At 46.4% G+C, this 23,606-nt stretch overlaps 1 protein-coding gene across 1 annotated transcript; it reads left to right on the top strand.

The window, feature by feature from the left end:
* The first annotated feature begins 12,100 nt into the window (after positions 1-12,100).
* LOC131282593 (LIM domain-containing protein A-like) lies at positions 12,101-21,451 on the top strand. The gene is made up of 4 exons (XM_058312098.1): positions 12,101-12,233; positions 18,042-18,182; positions 18,344-20,132; positions 20,169-21,451. Exons 2-4 carry the CDS (start codon positions 18,086-18,088, stop codon positions 20,710-20,712), a joined length of 2,430 nt encoding a protein of 809 aa, XP_058168081.1. The 5' UTR covers positions 12,101-12,233; positions 18,042-18,085; the 3' UTR covers positions 20,713-21,451.
* The last annotated feature ends 2,155 nt before the right edge of the window (positions 21,452-23,606 follow it).

Below are 23,606 nucleotides of genomic sequence, written 5' to 3'. Positions count from 1 at the left end.
ACTATAAATCATTGTTCACAGGCGAGATTATTAGCGCGACCACTATTGCATCAGGCTGACGGAAGAGTGCACCGATAAGCCAGCCGAGAAAGGACAAACGGCTCGTCGTGACAAGCGCGGCAAGGCTTTGGCCGTGCCCTAGAGCGAGGATCTTGAACTCCGACGAACCGCTACCCGTACCCGTCTTCCTCCAAACTCGTACCGTCGCCCGGCGGGTAATTATTAATGATGTTATTCAATCGGTGCTCGACGCCGATGGCGTCCAATGGATGAGGTCGGTTGTGGAAGGGCCGTCTCCTATGGGGGGTTTCAAAGTGTAAATAAAAACCACACTTCTCCTTGCGGCTGATAACGGTGAGCAAGTGTGTGGGGGGATGAAAACTAAAAGGCACTCCTCCGCACCCCTTGAAGACAAAGAAATCCTCCGTCTGGGCTTGTTTGGATTTCGTTTGGTTTTGTTTTGTTCTGCCAGCCATGGCGGCTACATTCGCGGAATGCATAAGTTGCGCGCGCCGTCGCGGCGTGGCAAAAAGCGAAATTAATATTCCGGGAATCGTGAAGCATCTTCCGTGTGGTCGACGTCGTGTCGGCAGCGTCCAGCGTTCTGGGAACCGGTCAATGCGCCAGCAATTAGTATCCATCTAGCGCTGACGAACTCGTTCGTTTAGGCCTGCTCTGGACTCGAGATCAATCGCTAGTGCTTGAACTTCACAGAAACAGGACGTTTACGATTCTGATGGTTTGCCAAAAAGCGATGCTTTCTAGAATGGACGGGGTAGGATTCTAGGAAATGTTTCGGAAATTCGCTGCATAGCTGTTCCAAATTGATGCACGGTATTTTCATAAATAAATTTCGAAGAAGGGCTTGTAACAACTTGAATTTTCAGCACTTAATTACTTGGGGTCCGCATTTATTTTCAACCAAAGAAGACAATTAAATTATCTAAAATTGATCTTTAAAAACATAAAATCACAAAAGATTTAAGATATCGTTTAAGATATCAGTAAAAAGAGACTCAAAAGCCATTCAGGGACAAAAAGAAAGGTACTTTTTTTGAAACTGTATCAATCTTGTTTAGTGAAACGAAGGCGTATGTCCTACAAAAGGTTTCATTCCTTTCTAATTAAAGTAAATTATTAAACCTTAAAGTTTGTACGTTTTTTATGTTATGTTATGTTATGTTTATTGTGTACCTTTAAATCATTCAAGAATAGCTTCTGTTGACATACCCTTTATTATATCAATAAATATTAATACATTTTATTAAAACATCTTGGTATAACTTGGTATAACTTATGCTCTGATTTAAAAAAAACTATACAACTTCAATAAAACGTTGAAATAGGAAGAGACTTTGTTATTTACCAACCGACACTCATCAACCACCGCGGCTAATCACATCCTATTAGGTAATCATTCTTATCAGTATCATACTCTACAACGCAGTCATCTCGGTATTAATCGCTCTTCAGATTCTTCCCGCTACAGTGTTGGCCTATTTCTTAGCTTTCTTTATTCACTACCGCTCAGTTAAGTGGCAAATTCTTGTGGTTTTAACGCAATTATTCCTGTTTTTTCCACTATATCGACGTACCTTTCCAATGTTTCCAAGGTGCTGGAAATAGACTAATAAAGCGCGCATTTCTTACGATTGATTGCTCCGGGTTGCGTTCCCGTTCGGCGTAATCGAGTCGGCCTAGAACACTATCAGTGGGGATTTCTTTTTTCTAATTCACCCATGCTGCCATTGGGACTGGGGCCGAGGCTACTATCAGTGCGGCCTCGATGTGTGTTACGTCACAATTCGCACTTCGTTCGAACGTTGGCGGCGCGGCGGAGCCGTGAAGCAGTTTCTTCCGGCAAGTGATTATTTCACTTTGCTATTCTTAGAGTGGGCTTAAAATTGGCTCGGTAACGGGCCTATTCGATTGGGCTCGTCCACTATCTTTCGCGAGGCGTACGGTGGAGCATTCAGGCTATAATTTCATAATCCACCACGAAGTGGATTGTAACTCGGTTCTACCCATGCACGTTGGCTGCGGTTTGAAGGCTCGATGACGTTTGATCTGTTAGACAGAGAGCTACCGCAAAGTGGAGCTGCTGTTTGTACGAATTATCACCAATACCCCGCTTTGTCAACTGGCTCGAGTTGCATTGTTTACGGGTGCAGCCATGGGAAAAACCCTCGAAATGTTGAATGAAATCCGGCTAATGAATCGATGACCCAATGGTGCGCTAATCAAAGCTTCCGCTAAAGATATCTACGAGCGTAAAGCTTCTACCAGCTGTTGACATTAGCTTCAAATGAAATGTACTTTTGGATTGCGCGAAGAGTTGTTCGAAAAGGAACAGGCAAATAAACGCCCGAGTGAATCAAAATTAAATTACCAAAGTGCTTTTACATGGACGGATAAAATTATAAAATGAATAAAATTGGTAATCGCATGGAAATGTGAATGAATTGAAATAAATAAAAGCGAAGTAAAATAGAACATGTTTAAAAAAAACCTTTGATAAATATTATATAATCATCAAATCGATTCACAATAAGCTCATTCCCGAGGAAAACAACCAAAGAACATTAAAAAATTATCAAGCTGAATCATGAAAAACAAGACGATGAAACCATTTCGCAAAACCTTGTAGCTCCTGAGGGGTAACAAAAACACATCATAATCTGATGGCCTTCGGTGCCGGGACCCCATCGGTGACCAACTGTCACAGTTTTTACGCCTCACGTACTGAAACCCGGTATAAGGGCGGAAAGCAGCAGGGGAGAAACAAGAAAGAATCAACAAATAAACAAACGAAAAAAACGGGCACACCAGCAAATTCGAACAGATTCTTACAAGAAGTGAATTTTGATTGCCGCGTATCGGCTTGGCATTTCTTGGCCGGCCAAGAAGCAGAAGAAAAAAAAACAGTAAATATACCGCAAGAAATAAGTGAACGAAACGAATAAAAAACACCCTTCGGGGATGATCAGAACGCTGGAGGGAGGAAAAAAACGGCACCATCAACGGGCAAACCAACGCCACCAATATTGTCGCCTTGGTCGGGTCGTCTTATTATCACTTTTTTTTCTCGAATGAGGTCACGACAGCAGTAGAAGTTTGCTTTGAATTTTTCAAACCATCAAGCAGATAGCATTCATTATGGCGTATGTGTGTTTGTCCATGGGGTAAGTCCTCGCGTATGTCGCGACGCGAGCGTACTGCTGCCGGCCCCAAATGTTTGCATTGCGGAATTACATCAGCGATTGCCAGCATTATGTAACATTTATAACGTTGCGCCCCGCGTTCGGGCTCGAGCGTCTTGGCCACCATGTCCAGGCTCCTTGTGGGGTGTTCTTGGTGTTCTTTCGACCATTTTCGACACCCGCTTCGCGTGTTAACCCCGGACCGGAGCGAGGCGGGCGCCAACTGTGCCAGAGAACGGGACGACGGCCGAAATTCTTGCCCAATTAACATATTTCATTATTTGTTTGTCTGTGGTTTTTCGTTGCCTTTTTTTATCGCTCCACAGCGCTTTACGGTGCTTATTCTTTGCCGCTGCCAGCAGTTTGAAGTACATGCGAGTGGGCAGAATTGTGCAACGGAATTCGGTTCGACCCACGGCACGTTCTTTTCGATCTGCATTGTAGAATTGATGGCAGCTGGCAGGAGCGTTAATCGAGGAAAGCATGTTTATAGAACTGTAGGTTGATCTAAAACCTAAACTAAATGAATAAATAAACGCGCTCTCGTTAAGCCAGATTATCGTCAACCATAACCTCTTTCAGTGGAAGTTTATGTTAGTAAAATTATTAGTTTTTGATTGCGAAAATGAATGACATCATCATAAAGCCTTCAAGTCCAACGATAAAAATGCAAAAGTATTGAAGGAAATTATTAAAACACAGTGTACATTAACTTTCAAACTAATAAAATAACTTTTACCATCAGTTTAAAATGTACAAAATAATGATCTTGAATAGTTGATTAGAATTTTTTGAAGATAAAAAAACCACGAGTTTTTAAACAGATTAAATCAACATATGAACAATTCTTTCTTTTATTCTTTTAACGGTTTCATAGAAAAAAAAAACAATATTACAATATTTGATCCTATCGTTAAAAATTCAGGTATGTTTAACGTAAAAATCAAAATGCCACCCCAATATCACTGACCTAAAATCACTTACTTCCTTCTTCACGTTGTTCGATTCCAGTATTTAATTGATTGATCCCAATTCGTGCGTGGAAAACGAAAAATGTGCAGTCAATTTACTATGCACTTCCAAGCCCACGGTGAAGAAAACTCACACACACACACAGCCGGTCGGTCGCCCAGTTTCGCGCGGGTTGTTTATGTAAATTGAAACGAAATAAAATAAAAGCACTAGACACGGGCACGTTTTATTTATTAGTATTTTTATTCGCCACCCAGCGCACATTGTTCCTTCGAGTGCTCAATTATACCATCCCTTGTCCTCCACTTCCATTCGTTTACCATCGTCCTAGTGAGCCAAAACCGCCACGCCACGCAAAAGTGCTTCCGATTGCACGCGGCCACGTTTTCGCGCCGAACGACACCGATTTTTCCGATGACGCGAACGTAATAAAATAGGCCACGAGCGCTTTTCCGCCCGACAAACCCCAGGGTTTGTTCCCCTCCCCATGCCCGCCCACCCGGGACAGACATGTGGCACTATATGGTGATTACCTAACCGCCAAAGTACTCGGCCGCCCGAGTGCGGTTTGCCCGAGCTCACGTTATTGAGTCATATCTCGCGGGAAAAATTGCGCCGGGTGGACCTTCCGAAGGGACGGGAGCAACCGGGAGCGGGAGCTTGCACGGGGGCTTCAACTCAAAACGTTTGGCTCGAACCCGTGCACTCGTGCCCGAACCAAATTACTAAACAACCCACACACGGGTGGACGACGGCCCTAAACAGCACAGTGTGGTCGAGAACATTTGTCTACATAGATGGGAAGCGTTAAAAAGATGGGCTTGATGAGTTGTAATTCCTTCATTTCATCAAATTTTACTAAGTAATATTGATGTTCTTAATCTTTTATTGGTTAATTACGTTCTAAGTTACTTTAAAAATATTTATGAAAATTATATAAATCAAACACTCCTTCAAAAAATCTTGTAAACCATTGAATTAATTGGAAATTGATATGATAATGTACATATAATAACATGTAAAATATCTTTATATGTAATTTAGTTGTTTTAGTTGCTAATAAAGTTATATGCACCGTATTATGTACACCGTCTCAACGCGGTTGCCCTACACATGTGTTTTTACACATCGACGGGGATGTAACGCATTCCTGTAAAATGTCTCTCGGTCTTCCGAAAAGAAGTCTCGTCTCTGCTCCACTAGCGTCCAAAAACCAACAACTTCTTTCAGATAATGCCTGGAAGTGTCCCCATGGTCGCACACAGGTATACAAACAGCATCGAGTGTCATAGTCAGATCTCACATAACGCAGAACCGATCGGTTCTTGCAGACGGCGAGAGATTGTTAAAGGACTCGTCGACCGGAGGTATAATTTCATCACATATCTTTTCTTAATCAGTGGGTTATTCCTTCCTTCCTATGGGCGGATGGCCAAGAGGGTCGCGATTGGATCGGGAGATTGTTTTTGTTTTTGATTGGATGCCATTTTTTGTTGTGTTCCTCTATTTTACGCGTGTTTTATTCTGTTCTTTTTTCTTCTTTTCATGCCATTTTCCCTGCTGGCGTTTGCCACTGTTTGCCAAGGTTGAAATATTTGTTTAATGCAACACATTTCAAACCATTTTTTCGCAACCAGAGTTTGCACTTAGATTGTTTTGTTTTCTCGTGTTTTTTTTTAACGTAAGCAGTAAGAAACGAGTAATCTATCTCGAAAAGTGTGCCAGTTCTACTCGCCTGTTTGCGTTGTGTGTTCCTTTCAAAAGTCGATTCTCTTAATCTTAAGTCATCGGGGTCGCGCGTCGATGGCGCAATTGCTGTAATTTTTGTGCTACATTTTAGAAACTTTTTTCCGCGGTAGGTTTGTTTGGCCAATTCGTCATCGGAGGCTTGCTCTTTGGCTGTATATGGGATTAAGCACACACACATCTGGACGCAAGGATGCCAAAAAACCCTTGACTCATATCAGATGGCAGTGACGTTCCCGTATGAGAAGTACTATTTATGGATCATTTGATGTGACTCATTTATAAAACTCGTTCCGTATAATTTGAACATTTCCGAACAAAAAAAGTTTCAGATGTAGTTCAAATACAAAAAAAATCCTGTTTTGATACGAAGGGTAACACAATACAAATTACGTCAAGTTACATTCAATTACGTAAATTTTGCCTGAAACACGATCTAACGTGTTTTACCAATCAATCAATTGAATGTTCGTCATGTATAAAAGGGGATTTGAAAACAATAAAAAAATAATGTCGAACGTAGAATTTCTTTATCAACGCTCTAGATAACACATTGACGTGTGTTTCGATGATTACACTTCGTTATGTGCGGGAGGAGAAAAAAGAACGAAAACAAGGTGCGTTACCATGAAGAGTAACATACAAATAAACGGGCAGGAACAACTCTTCTGTTCTCTGACGCCATTTGATGCAATTGGCTGCGTGACATCAGCTTCCTTCCCATGAGGGCAACCTTATGCAAACCTTCGCCGTTGGGAGGAGAATAAAGAACGCACGTTCGCGTTGCACTCGCTCGAACGCTGGGACAAACTTGCTCCCGATGCTCTAGGGTTGCACAAAGGGCAGCCATTGCACATACGCATTGCATTGGGAACATAACGTTGCGACACGTGCATGCGAAGGTACGGCGCTGGCTGAAAATAGAACCCTGGAGTGGATGCACCGCACTTTCCTTCAAGGCGCCACCAGGCGAACATGAAACGGAGCAATAAATAGGGATGTATTTATAATATTAAAATATTTTCGAAGGGGAAAAATATTTTCGAAGGGCGGATGCATTCGTGTGGAATGCAGAAATCAAGAAATTATTTGAGATAGTTTTTTCGAATGCTTTGTTTTCTTCACACGCTTTTATTGACTTTAGTATTCTGGTTAATTTTGTCACAAAAATTTGTTGTTTTTAGTCAGCTTTTATTTCCATTTCAAACTTTTGCAAACGACCAGCTATGCTAACTCTCCGTTGCCTGCGCCATCCAGGCAAATGTATCCGTAAGTCCTAAAATAGATGTTGCAAGGAGTGAATAAACTCCTTTCGAATGCTAACGGAACTCCAAGAAAAAGTCTGAGGGAAGGAAGAAGGAAGGGCCTCAAGTAGTAGGCTGCCATGAGCACAATTATCGCACGGATGAACGCAACGGGTGTCACGTTGCGGCAACGGTTGTGTTCCCCACATCCTCCCCGTCAACCATCGCATCCTGCACACGTTTCCCCTTTACGAACGTTATCAGCAGCAGGTAGTAGGCGGCCCCACCCGCTGCCACCACCACTCACCGGAACCTGAACGGAGCGGAACTTTTTGATGATGCAACGTGCCGTCAGCAGGTTTGAGAAAGGAATTGATCGGATTCGTCGTAACGGGACGAAAGGAAACCCGAACCGGAAGGAAATCATTTCCACGGATCGCTTCTGAAATTCCCACACACTCGGGAAGCCACTTTGCAGAACCGGCTTCTCCACGTGCTCCGGCCAAGCCCAGGGACGCCCCGCTCCGCCGTCTTTCATGAACTTCGCACCGGGCGGTGAGTCATCGGATTGCAATGTGCCATCCTATCTCGTGCTGTCGAGGCACGCCTGACGTGGTCGAATGGGAGGGTGAAAAATGTCGTGGCGATACTTGTTGTAAATCATTTTTCTGCTCATTGCGAGTAATTATTTAATTTTTGGTTAACATAATGACGATGTAATTGTCGGTTAGTCAACGTAACTTTGCCATTTAAGTGGTTAAGCTACATTTATTTTTATTTGAAAAAATCCAACCAACGCCTTAGTTTGAACAAAACCACGGAACAGTTCTTACAGAGTACACAAACATACCATGTACTGGATTAAAAAACCCCACACACTATCCTAATTTTTCCCGACAATAGATAAAACTTTTTAATCGGAATTAGAGGTAGCTTATCTAAGTTACTAAAAGGCACAGGCACGTGGTTGAATTTTTCTAACCAAACAAGAAACGATCCATAACGGGGTTTTCGGTACTTTCTCTCTTAGATTAATAAAAACATTTCTTATTTGGGGTGTTGGATACAAATTATTAAAATAACGGAAGTCTGTAATCTAAATTTTTCAATTTTCCAGAATCAAGGTTTCTATGTACACTATGAAAAGATGTGTTTTATAATTTATTTTGATGTATCATCAATATGTCTCGCATGCTTCACATAAGTTGAAAGGATTTTAATTTTGTTTTGCATCTAAATAATTTATATTTGCACTTGTCACGAGCATAGTGTACAACATTTTAGATTGTTTCTGTTATTTCATAAATTTAGTTATTATTATTATTATTTTTTATTATTATTATTATTATTAAAATTATTATTATTATTTCTATGATTGTTTTTTTTCATGTTCATGCTTTTCTTGTCAAACCTTATAATCTGTGAAAAACTAGACTTAAAATAATGGTAAATATTTAATATCTTTAAAGAATCTGTTATTGTTCATTAAACGTTATTACCCAAAAGTTTATTCAAGTTAGTGAACGAACAATGGAATGCAGAGTGAAATCAAATGACCGGTTCACTTGATAACTTCTCACCCGCAAGTAAGCTTGACACTGCAGGATTAAATAAGCCAACGATGGACACCCTTGCTTGCGACAGCGGATTCGGTTCTGCCAACTGTACTGAAAGCCTTGCTCTAGCCTCGCCACCTACCGCCATCGTCGGTGCATCTGCAGCAGTGCACTTAAACGTTCCTGCCGTTGCGAGCCGCGTGTCGGCGTGACATTCATCTGTACATGCGTACTTCCATCACTCGCTTCCCTCGCCGAGGACCGAGGACGGATCTTACGATTCTTTGTTATGCCCCACAGGGCAGGATGGTTGGTAGAACGCCACTTCTCCCATACCACAACCCCAGCTGCCCTTACTCCCCCTCAATACCCAGGCACCCGCTTGATAAAGAAAGCGAAACCTTCATTCCGGTACGGCACCGAGGTACTACGGTTACGACAACAAAGAGAACCAGCGACGTCTGGCCGATATCTCCCCCATCTCGAGCCGCCCTGCGCTGCCACTTCCTGTCTGCTCGTACTTTGTTCCCCATCCCCTTTCCCAGCCCTTTTTCGCGTGAGTGGTCTCTTTTGCAATAGGAAACCACCAACACATAGAAGGGACCTCCCCGACTTGCCATATGTACATCCTTGTTCCCGACAAACAAAAACCAAACTTTGCGCCATTCTTTGCCCTTTCTTTTTCTCTCTATCTAACTGCCGGTAACTTTCTTTCTATTTTTATACATCTCTCTCTCCCTCTCTCTTTTTTTACAGACACATAAACACAGTCGGAATGCAATACCATCGTCATCTTCATCACTGACCTGGCATAATTTCTCGACGGTTGAGTGAATGTTTGGCGGCACGCGTCTCCCATCTCCCTCTCCCGACCCCTTTCGGGAGGAAATGAGATCCCTGTCGAGGACGCAGAGTATCCCTTCTCCCCTCCCCCCCCCCCCTCCTCACCACCCCCACCGTTCTTCCGACGGATACATTTTGTCTAGACTTGGGTGATTCAGTTGACTTTACCTAACACCAAACCGTTTCAAAAATCATGTCCTTGCGTATTCCCTTCGTATTGCTCCCTTTTACCGTGGGTGAAGATTTAAAGTGGATTCATCGAACGAGCTCTTCATTTTATTTTTTTCATTTTACATCATTTAACACATTCCCCAAGGGACAAACCCTTGCCTATCTAGTCCGTCTTTTTAGTTTTATAATGATTTCCGTATTGCAACCAACCAGTCCGGGACCATCTCTCCATCATCCGCTGAGCACGGATGACGCATACAACGGATACCACCGGTAAACAACGAAGCAGACAAAACGGACGGGAAGAAAACTCCACCGGCGGAAAAATCCCCCCCAGCCCTGCTGCAGACTGTGGGCTCCCCCATTGATGGCCGCGGAAGGTGGTGAGATACCGACGCGATTTCCGAAGCGCCCGAGAGCGTGTCTATGTGTGGGTTTCCGTCTCATTTTGCTTTCTTTTTCCCCGCTGCAGCTTGCCTGCAGTGTGAACGCGAACAGCACACCCCACACAGGCCAGGGGGGGGGGGAGGGCAGAATAACACAAAGCAATCATGATATGTGCGCCATTGCCAGCAGTGCGCCCTCGGTGTTGCGTTTCGTCGGCATTTTGTTATTGCTCCGATTTTCCGTCCCGTTCGCCACTTTGCGGCGGCCAACGTGACCTAGAATACAAACGCGCCTCCCGTGAAGCACTTCGAGGACTGAGGGTGGGGTGGAAGGGGGTCTACGTTACTCATTGCCACCATAGGGAGTTGCATGCACAGGTTTACCCAGGGTACACGGGGCGAGCACATTGTGTGAGGAAAATCCTTCTCCAAGGGAAACTTGAAGAATTTCTTGTGATAATTTTACACGTGGAAAAATGGTCTCGATCCGACCAGTAGTTTAGAAGTTATGGTCGTTTGAAGATCCACCCTCCCCCTTGGGGGAGGCAGGCCATACAACACCCTGACGCGCAATGAATAATTCGTGGAATGGAAACGCGGTATGAAAAGAGGTTGTTCGACGCAAGGGTAAGTGCGCGTCTTTCGACCAGACAGTTTGAGTGGCGCGTTCGGGCGCCCGCGAGCTGAGTGCCCCGGCTTCGGGTGAGTTCTGCGAACGCGTGCGGTTCGACGGCGCGGATGCTTCCTGCCGTTGTGCCGGATTCGAACCCGGCTAGTCTTGTACTAACTCGCAACCGGAGCAGACGTGAAAAAGCGGCGCCAGCCTTCTCCGTCGGTCCTCGACAGTTCGAGATTGGAAGAAAATAGAGAGCAAACAGTTAACAAACGCTAAACGCAAACAAAACGGTGATCGCGTTCGTACGGAAGAAAATATTTTTCTAGTGAAATTACAGTGCATTACCCAACATAGTAGCCGACCCCAAATAACGTCGAAAGTTATTTCCCTACGGCATATAGAGGAGATACGATTTGAGTTGTTAACGTGAATTGTGAGAAGTGTTTGGCACTTTCGAATCAAAACCGTCCCGGTGGAACGCTTGGTGCACCATAGGTGCATCGCAAAAAAAAGCATCCTCTCGAGCGGGTGGTGGTGGTGAAGTGGTCTCGCCAGCTCCAATCTAGGAAGACCTTGGCTGCTAGCGCCGTAGGCTACAACGCCTACAGAGCGACGCATAACCGACCGTGACCGTGGGCCAGACCAGCCCGTTGTCCGTGGTCCGCGTGCGCCCAGACACAAGTGCATTCAACTGGCGGTGCAGTGCCGGAGTGTGTTAAAAAGAGAGAGAGGGAGCGCACAGAGAGCCGCTTTTTGGTGCAGCATCAAATACACAACGCTCGAGCGTGAAATAAAAAGATACAGCAAGCAGAAACCGTAATTTGTTGGCGCTCTATTTTGTGTTCGGCCAGAGATTCGGTGTGAAAAGTACGTATAGTTCGTGCGAAGTTCCGGATGCAACTGCATTTACTACAACATTGAAGTGTCGAATTTCTAACGCCTAGTGAAGGTGGCATCGGAATAGAAAATTATAATTGCCTTGTGAATATTAAATTGTAGTGCGGAATAAATTTCCGAGCGAAACGCGAGCGTAAGAGTCGCCACGTTTGAAGTGTGATCGTTGTTTCTGTGGTCCGTTGCGGAAAAGGTAGAGGAGGCAAGAAAACAGAAGTGGGTCATCAGAAGAAATCGGAAGCCGACGAGGCGCAACAAGTCTGAGGGGAATAATCGTGACGAGCAAGTGTGTGGCTCTGGGAAACGAAAGCCGCATCCACAAACACCAAGTTGTGCGTGAATTGTGAAGTGTATTGAATTTATAAGCCGTAAAAAAATTAAGGCTGTACGGTAAAGAAGTTTTTTACACAACAAACGCAAAAAAAAGGCCAAGTCACAAGGATTTACTCTACGCGGTGGAAAAGTGGACCATTCTGAAGAGTGGGCCTAAGAAAAGTGTAAACCGAACCACACACAAACACACACCTTGTCGCTGTCGATCGACGGTACGACGTTCAAAATCAGCCCCAACGGAAGTGCTGCTGCTCATCGTTCTGAGAAAAAGAGTGAGTTTTCACACAAATGATTTACAACGCTTTTTTTTCACACAATCACACAATCTCTTAACAAAGTGGGGTTTCTTGAGCTCGACTGTTCTTTGTAACCATTTTACACCGGGCTTTGATTGTGCTGAGTCAGAGTATGGTAATATTGCGGAAAACCGTTCCGCGCACGTCAGCGAAGTCAGCGAATGGGACAGTTGCATCAGATTCTCCGTATTACCTCACCTCCTCGTTGGGGCGGGATGAATCTGTTTGATCGTCCGGTTGGTAACGTCGTGTGTACCATTTCTACTGGCATAAAGAGAATCTTTGGACAAGCCTTGTGCGATAATGTTTATAGCCGGATTCGAAACGGATAGAGGGAATTCACACACGACAATTCGGTCCGAACTGCTTTGATCTGGTACGATCAGCTTTGCGTATCTCATGACCATCATTGTGCGATCAGGTAGTTGTGTGATGTCCTTGATGTGTTTCTAATAAAAAAATAATCGACTAGATCGTTGACCAGCCCGTACGTAACGGTGATAGGATTTCGATCGAGTGTGCGTACCGTTCGTGGTCCAGCTGATAACACACGGTTGACACACTGCCCTTTTGACATCACGGGGGATTTGCTTGGTGTGCGCCAGTCGGAAACCCGCGTGCGTCGCAACAAAGTACGAGGCCATTTGCATTTGGGGACGCGTGCTTCAAAGGTGGATGAAAATAGAGATTGTGTCATCGATGAACGCGTGTGCAGGCCACGTTCCTGATCCCGTCCCGCACCCGTGCAGCACCCGGGATGAACGATCGATCAGATGATCTTTCGTAGTGACTTTTTCGGATCAACTGCGACACACTCTTTGGGTGCCCTTTCGGAACATTCGAGACTTTTCGAGAACCGCTAGGATCCGCTTGGGGTGTTTATTGTAGGCCCGTGTAGGTGTTGGTAGTGGCTTATCAGTTGCGTAAGAAATGGTGCTCCACCATTCTCCGCGCCCGTACATCATCCGTATCCCGTTTCATTTTTATCTCTTTCGCTCGTTCCCTCGCCAGCATGCTGTTTCACTCGTACGCATTGGGATTGAGTTCATCCAATCCCGAACCGCGCGTGGTCGAGGCCGATGGCCGATGATGTGACAGATTTGAAAATGTTTTTTGTTTTCGCTCTCATACGGCAACGATTTGTTTACGACGACAACGCGATGGCGCGATGAACTGTGACCTCTTATCCCCATCCTCTCTGCCCAAACCCGCTTCGGTGTACGACTTGGTCGATCGATACACCCTTGCGCTTTGGCGTGCCATGGCCAACCGATAGAACCTTTCTATAAAGCACCTTATAGCACATTTTAGTTTCACACGTCAATAGTCCACTTACAATGTTGGCCTCGTTTCGCTCCGCCATCCGTGTTTGTTTGTGTTTCGTCGCTAGGCCATCGGCCATCCATTTGGAGGACACGTCCCGCGGTCCCTTGGCCCGTTCCCCAAAGCGCTCGATGGACGGAATAATTCTCACTTTCTCACGGACCCTTCTTGAGCTAATCGTGTACGATTGGCCAGAAGGGCCGACGGTGGCGATTGCGGATGATTTACTCACGCTCACTCGCCGCCGCCGCTCCCGGCACTCGAATCGAATTATCTTGTTATTGTCCGTGAAATGGTTGCCGTGTCGGTGTGGTGTGTTGGACATTCAGCGCCACCGCGGGCCAGAACGCCGTCTCTGACGTCATCTGCCACGCTCTTCGGTCAATGTACGCGGACGGTAGAACGTGGCCAGTGCTGCTGCCGATGATGACGATGGTTACGGTGATGATTGTTGTTGTTGTTCTCCCGTGCACACCGTGGTCGGTGGTTTGGTTTTTTTGCCCAATATTGTGAAACACCCAGCGATTCTTGGTGCGATTACACATCACCCCTCCAACCACCCCGATCCCGTCAGCCTCCACTCCGTGAGTCATGGTGCTGTGTGCGGTGGCAATTATGATTATTACATTTTCGCCACCAGGGGAAGTTCTAACCAAAATCCGATGCAACAAGGCGCCGGGAAGAGAAAAACCAAAGCACATTCGCCTCATTTCGTTTCTTTGACCCCGAAAAGTGAGGCAATTTTCGATTGATTTCATCATCAACAACCTTTTCGTGAGCGTAACGTTCTGGGCACGCACACACACACCACGTCTTTCCGTTTGTGGTTGGTTTTCCTTTTCGTTTGCTCCACACGTGTACCGATGCTTCAACATTTATCGCTGACGAAACCATTCTGCAACATTATGCCACACTTGCGTCGGACACGTTAGAACTTGTTCCTTCCTGTCCGAATATCTGAGGGGTGGTCGGACAATGTGCGGCTCATCCATTTTCCCACCATTAAGTGTTGTGGGTATTCCAATTGTTTGGGTGGGTTTTGTTTTATAAGGACATTGTTTACTTTTTCAAGCAGGAATGAAGCGAGCAGTGGAGATAAGAACATCATCAACTGGAGTGGTTTTGACAAAAAGAAAAAAAAAATAGTTAAAATTTTGTTTTTTTTTTTATTTGGGTTTCAAATGTGTTTGTTGCCTGTGATATAATCAATTGGCTTGTTGCAAACTCGATAAGCACCCGAAACGTAGGCAAACCATTTTCAACACATCATAACTGCGCTTGGGATGGAGAACCAAATTCGTAAGAAATAAAAAATACCAAACAAAACAAAAAGCGATGGTTGAAAAACGAGAAACGCGTTTCCACGCGCGATCAAGGTCGGTCAGCGACGCCATTTGCGCGAATCGGTACGAAAAATCCCTCCGATCCTACCCGGCGGCTGTCAGATGTGTTTTGCACACACAAGCGCACCCAATGTAGAGGAGCGGAGGAAAAAAAGATGGAGGAAAACAAACTACTCGCGAATGAACCATGAACTACGTGAAGGCAGAGTGCGGGGCCATCGGGCTCTGGCGGTGGTGGTTCGAATCGAAGGTGGTTTACCTCGTGCGCGGTCGTGCAAGCCAAAACAAGCTTCCCCCACACCATCGATGGGGGAAGGGAGGTGTGTGGATGGTGGGGGTGAATGCGTGGAATAATAAATTAACACGCCGCCCTCTCTTTCGTTCGCTAGAGGATGGATCCATCTCCAAACACGATCCTCTCGCGATCGAGATCAGGCGCCCGCATCTTCTTCCGTCGTTCGATCTCGCTAATCGCTGGGAAACATCATCATCGTCATCATCATCATCATCATCCGCTTGTGGCGCGAGGAAGAGGGCAACGAAACGCCATTCGGCAATATTTAGTGCACGTGCGCGATCAGAATGACGTAATTTTGACGTTTCTGCGAAGCGATACGCAAATGGGGAGCGCTTGTACCTGTTTTGGGGTTGTTTGGAATTTTCGGGTACAGCTTCTGCACGACAGGTTCAACAGGTTTGGCAGGGGATGATGGAATTTTTGCGAGAACATTCCATCTGTGGTGGTCAATCGTCGAAAGACCGGGTGATATCAGATCAGATGAACACCGTTCGACGTGGAATCGAATGCAACCCTTGGCATTCAAATTTCAGTTTGTTTTTACACATATTTCATACTGTTCCAGTGTGCCATTTGCTTAACTTAATGTTGCATTTGTTTTCGTTCCTTTCGGTTCGGTATTCTATTGAAGAGATTTTTAAAAGATGGCGTCTTCATTAAATAAAATGCAAGATAACCACGCTACTAAACTTGAAGGAACATGGAAGACGCTTGACATTCCTGTGGTGTTTGATTTTGATGATTCGCGCGTCCAGTATTAACTGGCTGAAAGTTGAAGGTGACTCATTGGGAAAATCGTCTCGAGAAGATAGAAAATCAAAGAGATATGGCAAACATCAGGTGAAAGCTTCCGTTTACCTTCCGGAGTACTTCAGCTGAAAAATGTATTACCAGTGCGGTTGACCAGTGAGTCACCACCTATCACCTCCATGAGAATGTTTGCTATATCAAACGTTTACATTATTGATATTGATATGTAGCATTTGTACCACAAATGCATCACACAATCAACCAAATTAAGTCATGAAAGCAAGAGGGTTGGCAGTAAGTCGCAGTACGGCGATCTGGATCAACAAAATTCTGTAATGGCGACGCAAAAGCAAGGTGGTAAATATTGTTATTATTCGTTCCGATTTAAGGAAATTCCTCGCTACGCAGCAACGTTCTGTTGCGCAATAAGCTTCCGTTCGGAAAGCATGTTGATATGCGTATTAAAAATGGTTTCGAATAACTTAGTTGAGGAGCTGGATTCTCGGTAACAGTTATAAAAGGAATTGTTGAAAAAGGGAAAGTTTTTCCTTGAAAATTCAAGAACCGATGCGGGAACATGGCGCTATGGCATTATCCTGTAGCTTTGCGTATTTTTTTTTTCTGGCCTCCCCAACCATCTGCCCCTTCCACTACAAACGCAATTTGTCATCGAAAGATATACGCCGATTGCGATAAGAACCAAACTATGAACACCCCTTCCAAAGGGGGCGGGGGCAAGTGGTACCGTTAGACGTTAGAAAGGGAGCAAGGCCGCGAAGTAAAATAGTAGCAGAAGAAGGAAAAAGTCAAGAAACCGGCCTGCTCCCGGACTCTGACTGATAAGCGCGAGCGCGATTGCGACGACGACATTTGATTCATGAAAATTGTTTGCGCGAGCCTCCAAGAATGGCAACAACTGACGCGAAGAAGCGTCACGGCCGTGGCGTGTTATGGATTTGTTGCGTCACGTTTCCTGTTGTGCCGGAGTTAGACAAAAATGAAAAAATCGTGGCAAAGGGGGGGGAGGAAAAAACACCACGCGTCGTAGAAGAATTATCATGCGCGCCATTCTGGTTGTTTATGCGAGGGTGGGCAGCGTTGCGTAATGCGACGAGACGTCTGATAAGTTAGCGCGGATGGAAAGTGGGGAGTGGTCTGATTAGGAAAAACAAAGGCTTCATTCGGTAGAAACTTATTCAGTGATATAAACACAGAAGCAGTGCTAATTTTAGCAAAGGTTGGGATATTTCCTCCATTTGATTTTTTCTCTTGAATGTGTGTCGCTTTCATTTACAATTATATATTTTATGATGCCCTTTTAAATAGCAGAGCCTTATCAATTTGCAACATCTTTTGCTATTGAAAAATATATGTAAGACATCGTAAACAACATCAAAACAATCTCTCCAAAGAGAAGCGATCTGAATTCTTTTGCGTATTACACCTTCGCGTTAGAAATGCATTGGGGCGATGGAAAACCACCCGGTAAGAACGTAAACGGCACGTTTACGAGGGAGGAAGAAAAAAGCAAGCAAAACGTGTTCACAACAATCCCGGGGGGGAAAAAAAGCCGATAGCACAACACGAGCATCGCATTCACCTGATGGCGATGATGCCGATGATGACGATGGCGGTTTAGAGTTGTTGTTTCTCGTGGCGCATTCCAGCGCTCGTTCGATCATAACAACTATTGTCACATGTTGCGTTCACGTGCCGGCCCATCGTTGTGAATAAACGAGTTTCTCTAGAGAGAGAGAGAGACCTTCACGATGGGCTGAGCTGTTTATTTGTTTGCCCGCGAACGAAGTCGAGAAGAACAGGTTGCTGTTGACGTTGTTGTTGCTTGTAAATATTATTTATTGAGTGTGTGTTCTTTTGAGGATCACTCAACTCACTTTCGCAAACGTGATCGGTGGGGTGAAGTGTGTCAATAAATTATTGAAGGTGAACCAGGGTCTAATTTAATTCAAGTACTTCAATTGATGTATTTAGTATTAATTACATTTAATAATGTTAATCATGTTACTGATGTTTCTCTCTTTCTTTCTGTCTTTTCTACGTCCTCCACAGATGCACTAGTGCAGCTAGATTCACCCGTCCCGAGCAATTCTAGTATGATGGTGGCGGATTTCGTAACGCGACAGCAAAACGGTTCGCCGCTGAACGGGGAAATACCCGGCCAGAACCACAACTCTAACTCCAACATGCCTGGTAAGTGTTTTTATCATTTCGTTTTGTGGGTCTTTTATGTTGTTTGTTTACAAAAAGCACCAGGCGCCTCCATTCAACCACGTGTTCGAAATGTTTTGCTCCCATGTTTGACCGTTTTGTGTTTGTTTTCTCTTTCTTTCTCTCTGTGTCCCTCTCTCTAGCCCACAGTGCCTTACTGATGAGCAACAACAGCAGCAACAGCAACAGCTCGGGCCGCGCCAGCCCGCACACGTCGTCGGAGTCGGAGTTCCCGCAGAACGGCTACGAGCTGGCGGCGCACCTGAAGCGCAAGGAGCTGTTCTCGCAGCGCAAGCAGCGCGAGTTCATCCCGGACAACAAGAAGGACGACAGCTACTGGGACCGGCGGCGGCGCAACAACGAGGCGGCGAAGCGGTCGCGCGAGAAGCGCCGCTTCAACGACATGGTGCTCGAGCAGCGCGTCGTCGAGCTGACGAAGGAGAACCACGTGCTGAAGGCGCAGCTGGACGCGATCAAGAGCAAGTACAACATCTGCGGCGAGAACCTGGTCAGCGTCGACCAGATCATGGCCACGCTGCCGACCAACGAGCAGGTGCTCAGCTCGACCAAGCGCGTCAAGCTGGCCAACGGCAGTGCGGCGGCCGGTTCCGGCGGTCGGACCACGTCCCCGAGCGGATCCACGATCGGGTACCCGCACTCGCGCAGTCCCTCCCGCCAGTCACCGTCGCGCTCGAACGGTCGCGCTTCGTCCCCGCACAGTCCGCCACAGGTGGCCACCAGTTCCACCCCGGCCGGCAGCCTCGGTTCGCACCTCCAGCAGTCGCTGCTAGCGGTGGTGCAGGCAAACGGGGCGGGTTCCGGTGCGGGAAGCGCTCCGTCCTCGCAACAGGCTCCGGTTATCCACGCGAACCCGAACGTAGAGTCACCACCACCGGCCGCGACCGCCAGCGCCCTCATCCAGCACGGTGCGATCCAGCACACGAACGGCACGGCAGGCTCGGGAGCGAACGCTCCGGGCACAACAACTTACCTTTCGCCAATGCACATCTACCGCAATGGCACGATCATCGAGTACGAGCGAGTGCTGGGCGAGAAGGGGTCCCTCCATGCCGAGCAGGGTAGCGGCCGTAGTCCGATCCGGCATGAGCTGAACGAACGCAACGGAGACGACAACCATCACCTGCAGCAGCTGCAACAGCATCAGCAGCAGCAGCAGCATCATCATCAGCATCAGCAGCAACAGCAGCAGCATCATCACTACAGCCATCATCCGCGGGAGGTTATCCGGGAGTCCGTGATCGACCACCATGCGCACCACCCTCAGCATCATCAGCATCTTCAGCAGCAGCAGCAACAGCAACAGCAGCAACACCATCCTTACCATCACCATCGAGTGTTGGTTTCGGCGAACGGTGATGAGCTCGACCGTGACGAGCGTTCGCCATCGCCGGGTCCGCAGCACGCAATGGTGGCCTCGTCGGCGGCTCCACGCTTCGGCTCCCCTACCACCACCACCAGCCCCAGCACGGTTTCGGCCGTCTCCTCGCCCGGCACTCCACCCTCGTCCGGGCTGGGAACGAGCATCTCCAGCACGAGCCCGTCGCGGTCGCCTCCGGCGCATCCTTTGGCGGCCCACTCGCACCCGCACCACTACTCTCCGCACCATCACCCGCATCACCACCACCCACACGCCCACCCGCTGCATCACCTTGCGCCCCATCCGCACTTCGTCGTCGGCGCGAGCTCCCCCTACGCGCCGAGCTCCTCGACGGCGCTCCCAGCCGCGGCCGGTGCCCAGCTTCCGTACCCACTCACGACGGCAGCGGCAGCCGTGGCGGCCTACGCAAGCAGCACGGCGGGTGGTGCGGCTGGACTGTACTCCGTGTCACCGCCACGCTCCACAACCGAGCTGGCCAGCGCTTTGTTGACGGCGAACGTGCTCAACCTGAGCCGCCGGGCACCATCCCCGATGTATGATGGGCCGGCCAGCAGCAGCGCGAGTACCAGCGCCGCCAGCCCGCCGCAAGCACCGTCGGTGGCGAGCACCGGCAGCACATCGGGTGGCGAGGACGAGCCGGACGTGCGCGATCATCGCGATCTGCACGAGCACGTCAACGGCAACAGCAGCCTGCTGCCGGTGAAGCTGCGCCACAAGACGCACCTGGGCGACAAGGACGCGGCGACGGCCCTGCTGGCGCTGCAGAACATCAAGCAGGAACCGGTGGCGCTCCGGTCGAGCTCGCCCGCCTGGGACGACGGTGACGGTGGGTCGTCCGACGAGCGCGACTCCGGCATCTCCACCAACGAGTGGCCGACCAAGGCCGAGCAGAAGATGATGGTGCCCCTGCCGACGTCACCGCCGGCCGCCGGCAATGGCCCCCCCGGCAAGATCACCTCCATCCCGGCGTCGGTCGTCATCAGCAAGAAGGCGGAGGAAAACATCCACCTGCAGTCGAAGCTGGCCCGGCTCGAGTCGGAGGTGGCCACGATCAAGAACATGATCTCGAACACCGCCGGCAGCGGGTTCGGCGTGACCGCGGCCGCCCAGTAGTGTGGCCCGGCTCTCGGCCTCGGTTCCTAGTTCCTGATAGCTGAAGCACACGAAGCAGGGAAACGAATCGATGCAGGCATCCATAGTAGGCCGTACACGAGCACAGGCGGCAAGCATTCCTTAACTCAAGTCTCCCTCAAGGGAAAGGGGTCCCCCCCCGCGGGCTATAGCGTCCCCCCATTTATGTTAGTGGGTTAGTCGATCCGGGTGGAATTTCTCGATCTCACGATCTCGCAAGACGGCACGGGCACGGTGTATTTTTTTCTTGTTCGCACGCGCACGCAAGGCGATGGCATGGAAGAGAAGGCGAGCGTATCGGGCCTTGGGAGAAAGTTGCGACAACATTTTATGTGTGTTGTTCACTCTTTTTTCTTTCCTTCTTTCTTCGCGCCCTGCGGGAGAAAGGCGTATCGTTCGGGGCAGTTCCTCCACACGTGTGTGTGTGTGTGTTTGTTCGAAGAGAAAGCCCGCCGTTGAAACGCTTCGCCACTTATTTCTTGCCGTCTTTTGATCTTTCCCTCGCTTCGTGTGCTTTCTTTACCTTCCCAGGTGTGTGAGCCGTCCAAACGATGGTGTGTAGATGGCTTTGAGCTTGCGTCAAGTGAAATGGTTTCGGCTTGTTTCTTCCAACCAAGCGCAGTCCTTTTTTTTATTATCTTACTTTCTCGGCTAGCAAGTGAATCACTTGTGGCCAGAAGAAAGCGCCCGGAGAAAGAGATGCAAATGTTTTATGAAGAGGCAGAGGGAAGAAAGGAGGGTGGTAAAGGAACACGATCACTGGATGATCTGCAGATGAACGTTTACCCCTTTTTTCTCTTTCTTGCTAAACTAGCTGTTAGGCACGCATAATATGTGTTTGTAGAAAAACCAATCAAAATCGCTGGAAGCTTATTACGGTGAAGGGAAGGGTAAATATATTCCCTTTGCATTTTTCACCGAATAACTATCGGCACCACGCGCCGCAGCGAAGCGATGCCGGTCCCGCGTGACGGCAGAATATGCATAGGTGGTAAGTTTCTTTTTTTTTTAAATACAAAAACAAAGGTGTTAAACACTGAAGCAGAACTGTAAATGTGAAAACCGAACTACATCAAAACATATTTATACATCGATCAGAATAGGTATTAGAGGAGCAGAAGTCGAAGAAGAATAAGAAGACGGAAAGGCTACAAAACAATGCTAGCAAAATTGCAGAATTCGTTTTTTCTTCGTATATTATAAACTCTAAACGACGGCAGCGACATGCAAAAGTGTGCAGTCGTAATAGAAACTGTAAAAAGGAAATGAGGAATCACACATATACGCAGACCCATGGATTGTGGTTCGCTTAAATGAATTAGGGAGATACAAACGAAAACATAAACATAAAAAACAATACAGAATACTGGTTAAACAAGGGAATCAAATGCGCGGAAGGGTAGAGTACCGAAACCGTGGCACTCTTCACGATGTGCACATATGTAAGATACTGTAGAGTGGAGTGAAGTGACATGAGTTTTATCTTCAGGGAAGATTATCCTAGAGTGTAGTGCGACGGAGAAAAACTATAGCTGTAAGTGAAAAAAAAACATTACTCGTAACTGTACGCATATTAATCAATATATCAAAAGAGTCTATGGATTAGGAAGAAAACAAACTCGATGGATTCGAAAGGATCGGATGGAGGGAGATGCCTCGTTCTTTACTGCATTTTGCATTGAGGGCGAACCAATTTTGAGGTAATATTAAACTGAACATATTTTTTATCAAATATTTCTTATTACACTAAAACAACCCCTAAACGACAGCGTTGAGGGGATGTAAAAAGAAATTAGGATAAGTGAACAGTAAAATAAGATAAAATTTATGTAAATGTCTACAAATGGAAAAAAAGGATCATAAATTGAACCGGAGGAGCAAACTTTTTCGGAAATGTGATATCGTAGGTTTGGAACTATTTTATACACTCGTACGTACTACACATAAAACAAACAAACAAAAACACAGAACACATACAAAATGTGTAAGATAAAAAATGAACCCCCCAGGGACAAGGTGATGATGATCGTGATCCTGCAGCTTTATCCCAGGCTCAATGGAAAACCTCAATTTTTCGGGGGTTTTACTCGTATTTTAATTGCTTTTACAACTGACTATTATTCCCAATGAGACGATTCTTTGCCGACGAATGTGCGTTGGCGAATGAAACGCACGTTTCCGTGTTATTTTTGTTTGGTTTTTACATTTACTTTTCGCTAGTTTGTTTTTTTTTGCTTCTTCTTACTATTACCGAACGCAAATGATTATTAGTATAACCAACCTGATTATTTGATCGATATTTAAGTTTTCTATTAAAAGCAGCGCGTTTCACCACGTGAAAACGAGTACGTCATTGGTTAATTGCTACAGTTAACGATACATCCTAGTTGGTGACCGATTCCTGTTACCAACAGCAAGTGTTGAGTAACGTGCAGTTCTCGTTTTTTTTTTATAAAAATATATCTACGTAAGAGTTTACGGTAAATCAGCAGCGCTCCTTTACCTATATAAGTGTCTGCGATGCTGACGAAGGATAGTCCCTTTTTTATTTATTATATTTTTATACAAAACAAATCATGAAACATGAGAATAAAAATGAAAAGATGCAAACAAAACTAAACAACGTTTTACCTTTCTTTCTGACTCAATCCCAACGCATCCAAGGACTTCTGGTGAGAAAAATATTCAACTGAAACTTTTTAGAAAACATACTGCACATTTAAAGACAAACATAAGAGAAATGAAATTTCTACAGGCAAACAACGAGCGAAAAGCGGGTAAAAAAGTCTTTCAATCGGTTGGAATGTGCGAAGCATAAAGGTGGCCTTATCTTATGTTGTGTCATTTTCAAGTTTATCGAAAGTTTTGTTACTGTT

The sequence above is a fragment of the Anopheles ziemanni genome, chromosome 2 (assembly GCF_943734765.1).
Source record: "Anopheles ziemanni chromosome 2, idAnoZiCoDA_A2_x.2, whole genome shotgun sequence".
Lineage (NCBI taxonomy): Eukaryota > Metazoa > Arthropoda > Insecta > Diptera > Culicidae > Anopheles > Anopheles ziemanni.
This window is presented reverse-complemented; position numbering and strand designations above follow the sequence as displayed.

Bases quoted from the DNA above. Each gene is read 5' to 3' on its own strand.
- LOC131282593 (XM_058312098.1), top strand. From the start codon at position 18,086: ATGATGGTGGCGGATTTCGTAACGCGACAGCAAAACGGTTCGCCGCTG. The intron at 18,183-18,343 runs GTAAGTGTTTTT...CCCTCTCTCTAG, and splicing joins CTCTAACTCCAACATGCCTG to CCCACAGTGCCTTACTGATG. The intron at 20,133-20,168 runs GTATGATGGGCC...CGCGAGTACCAG, and splicing joins CGCCGGGCACCATCCCCGAT to CGCCGCCAGCCCGCCGCAAG.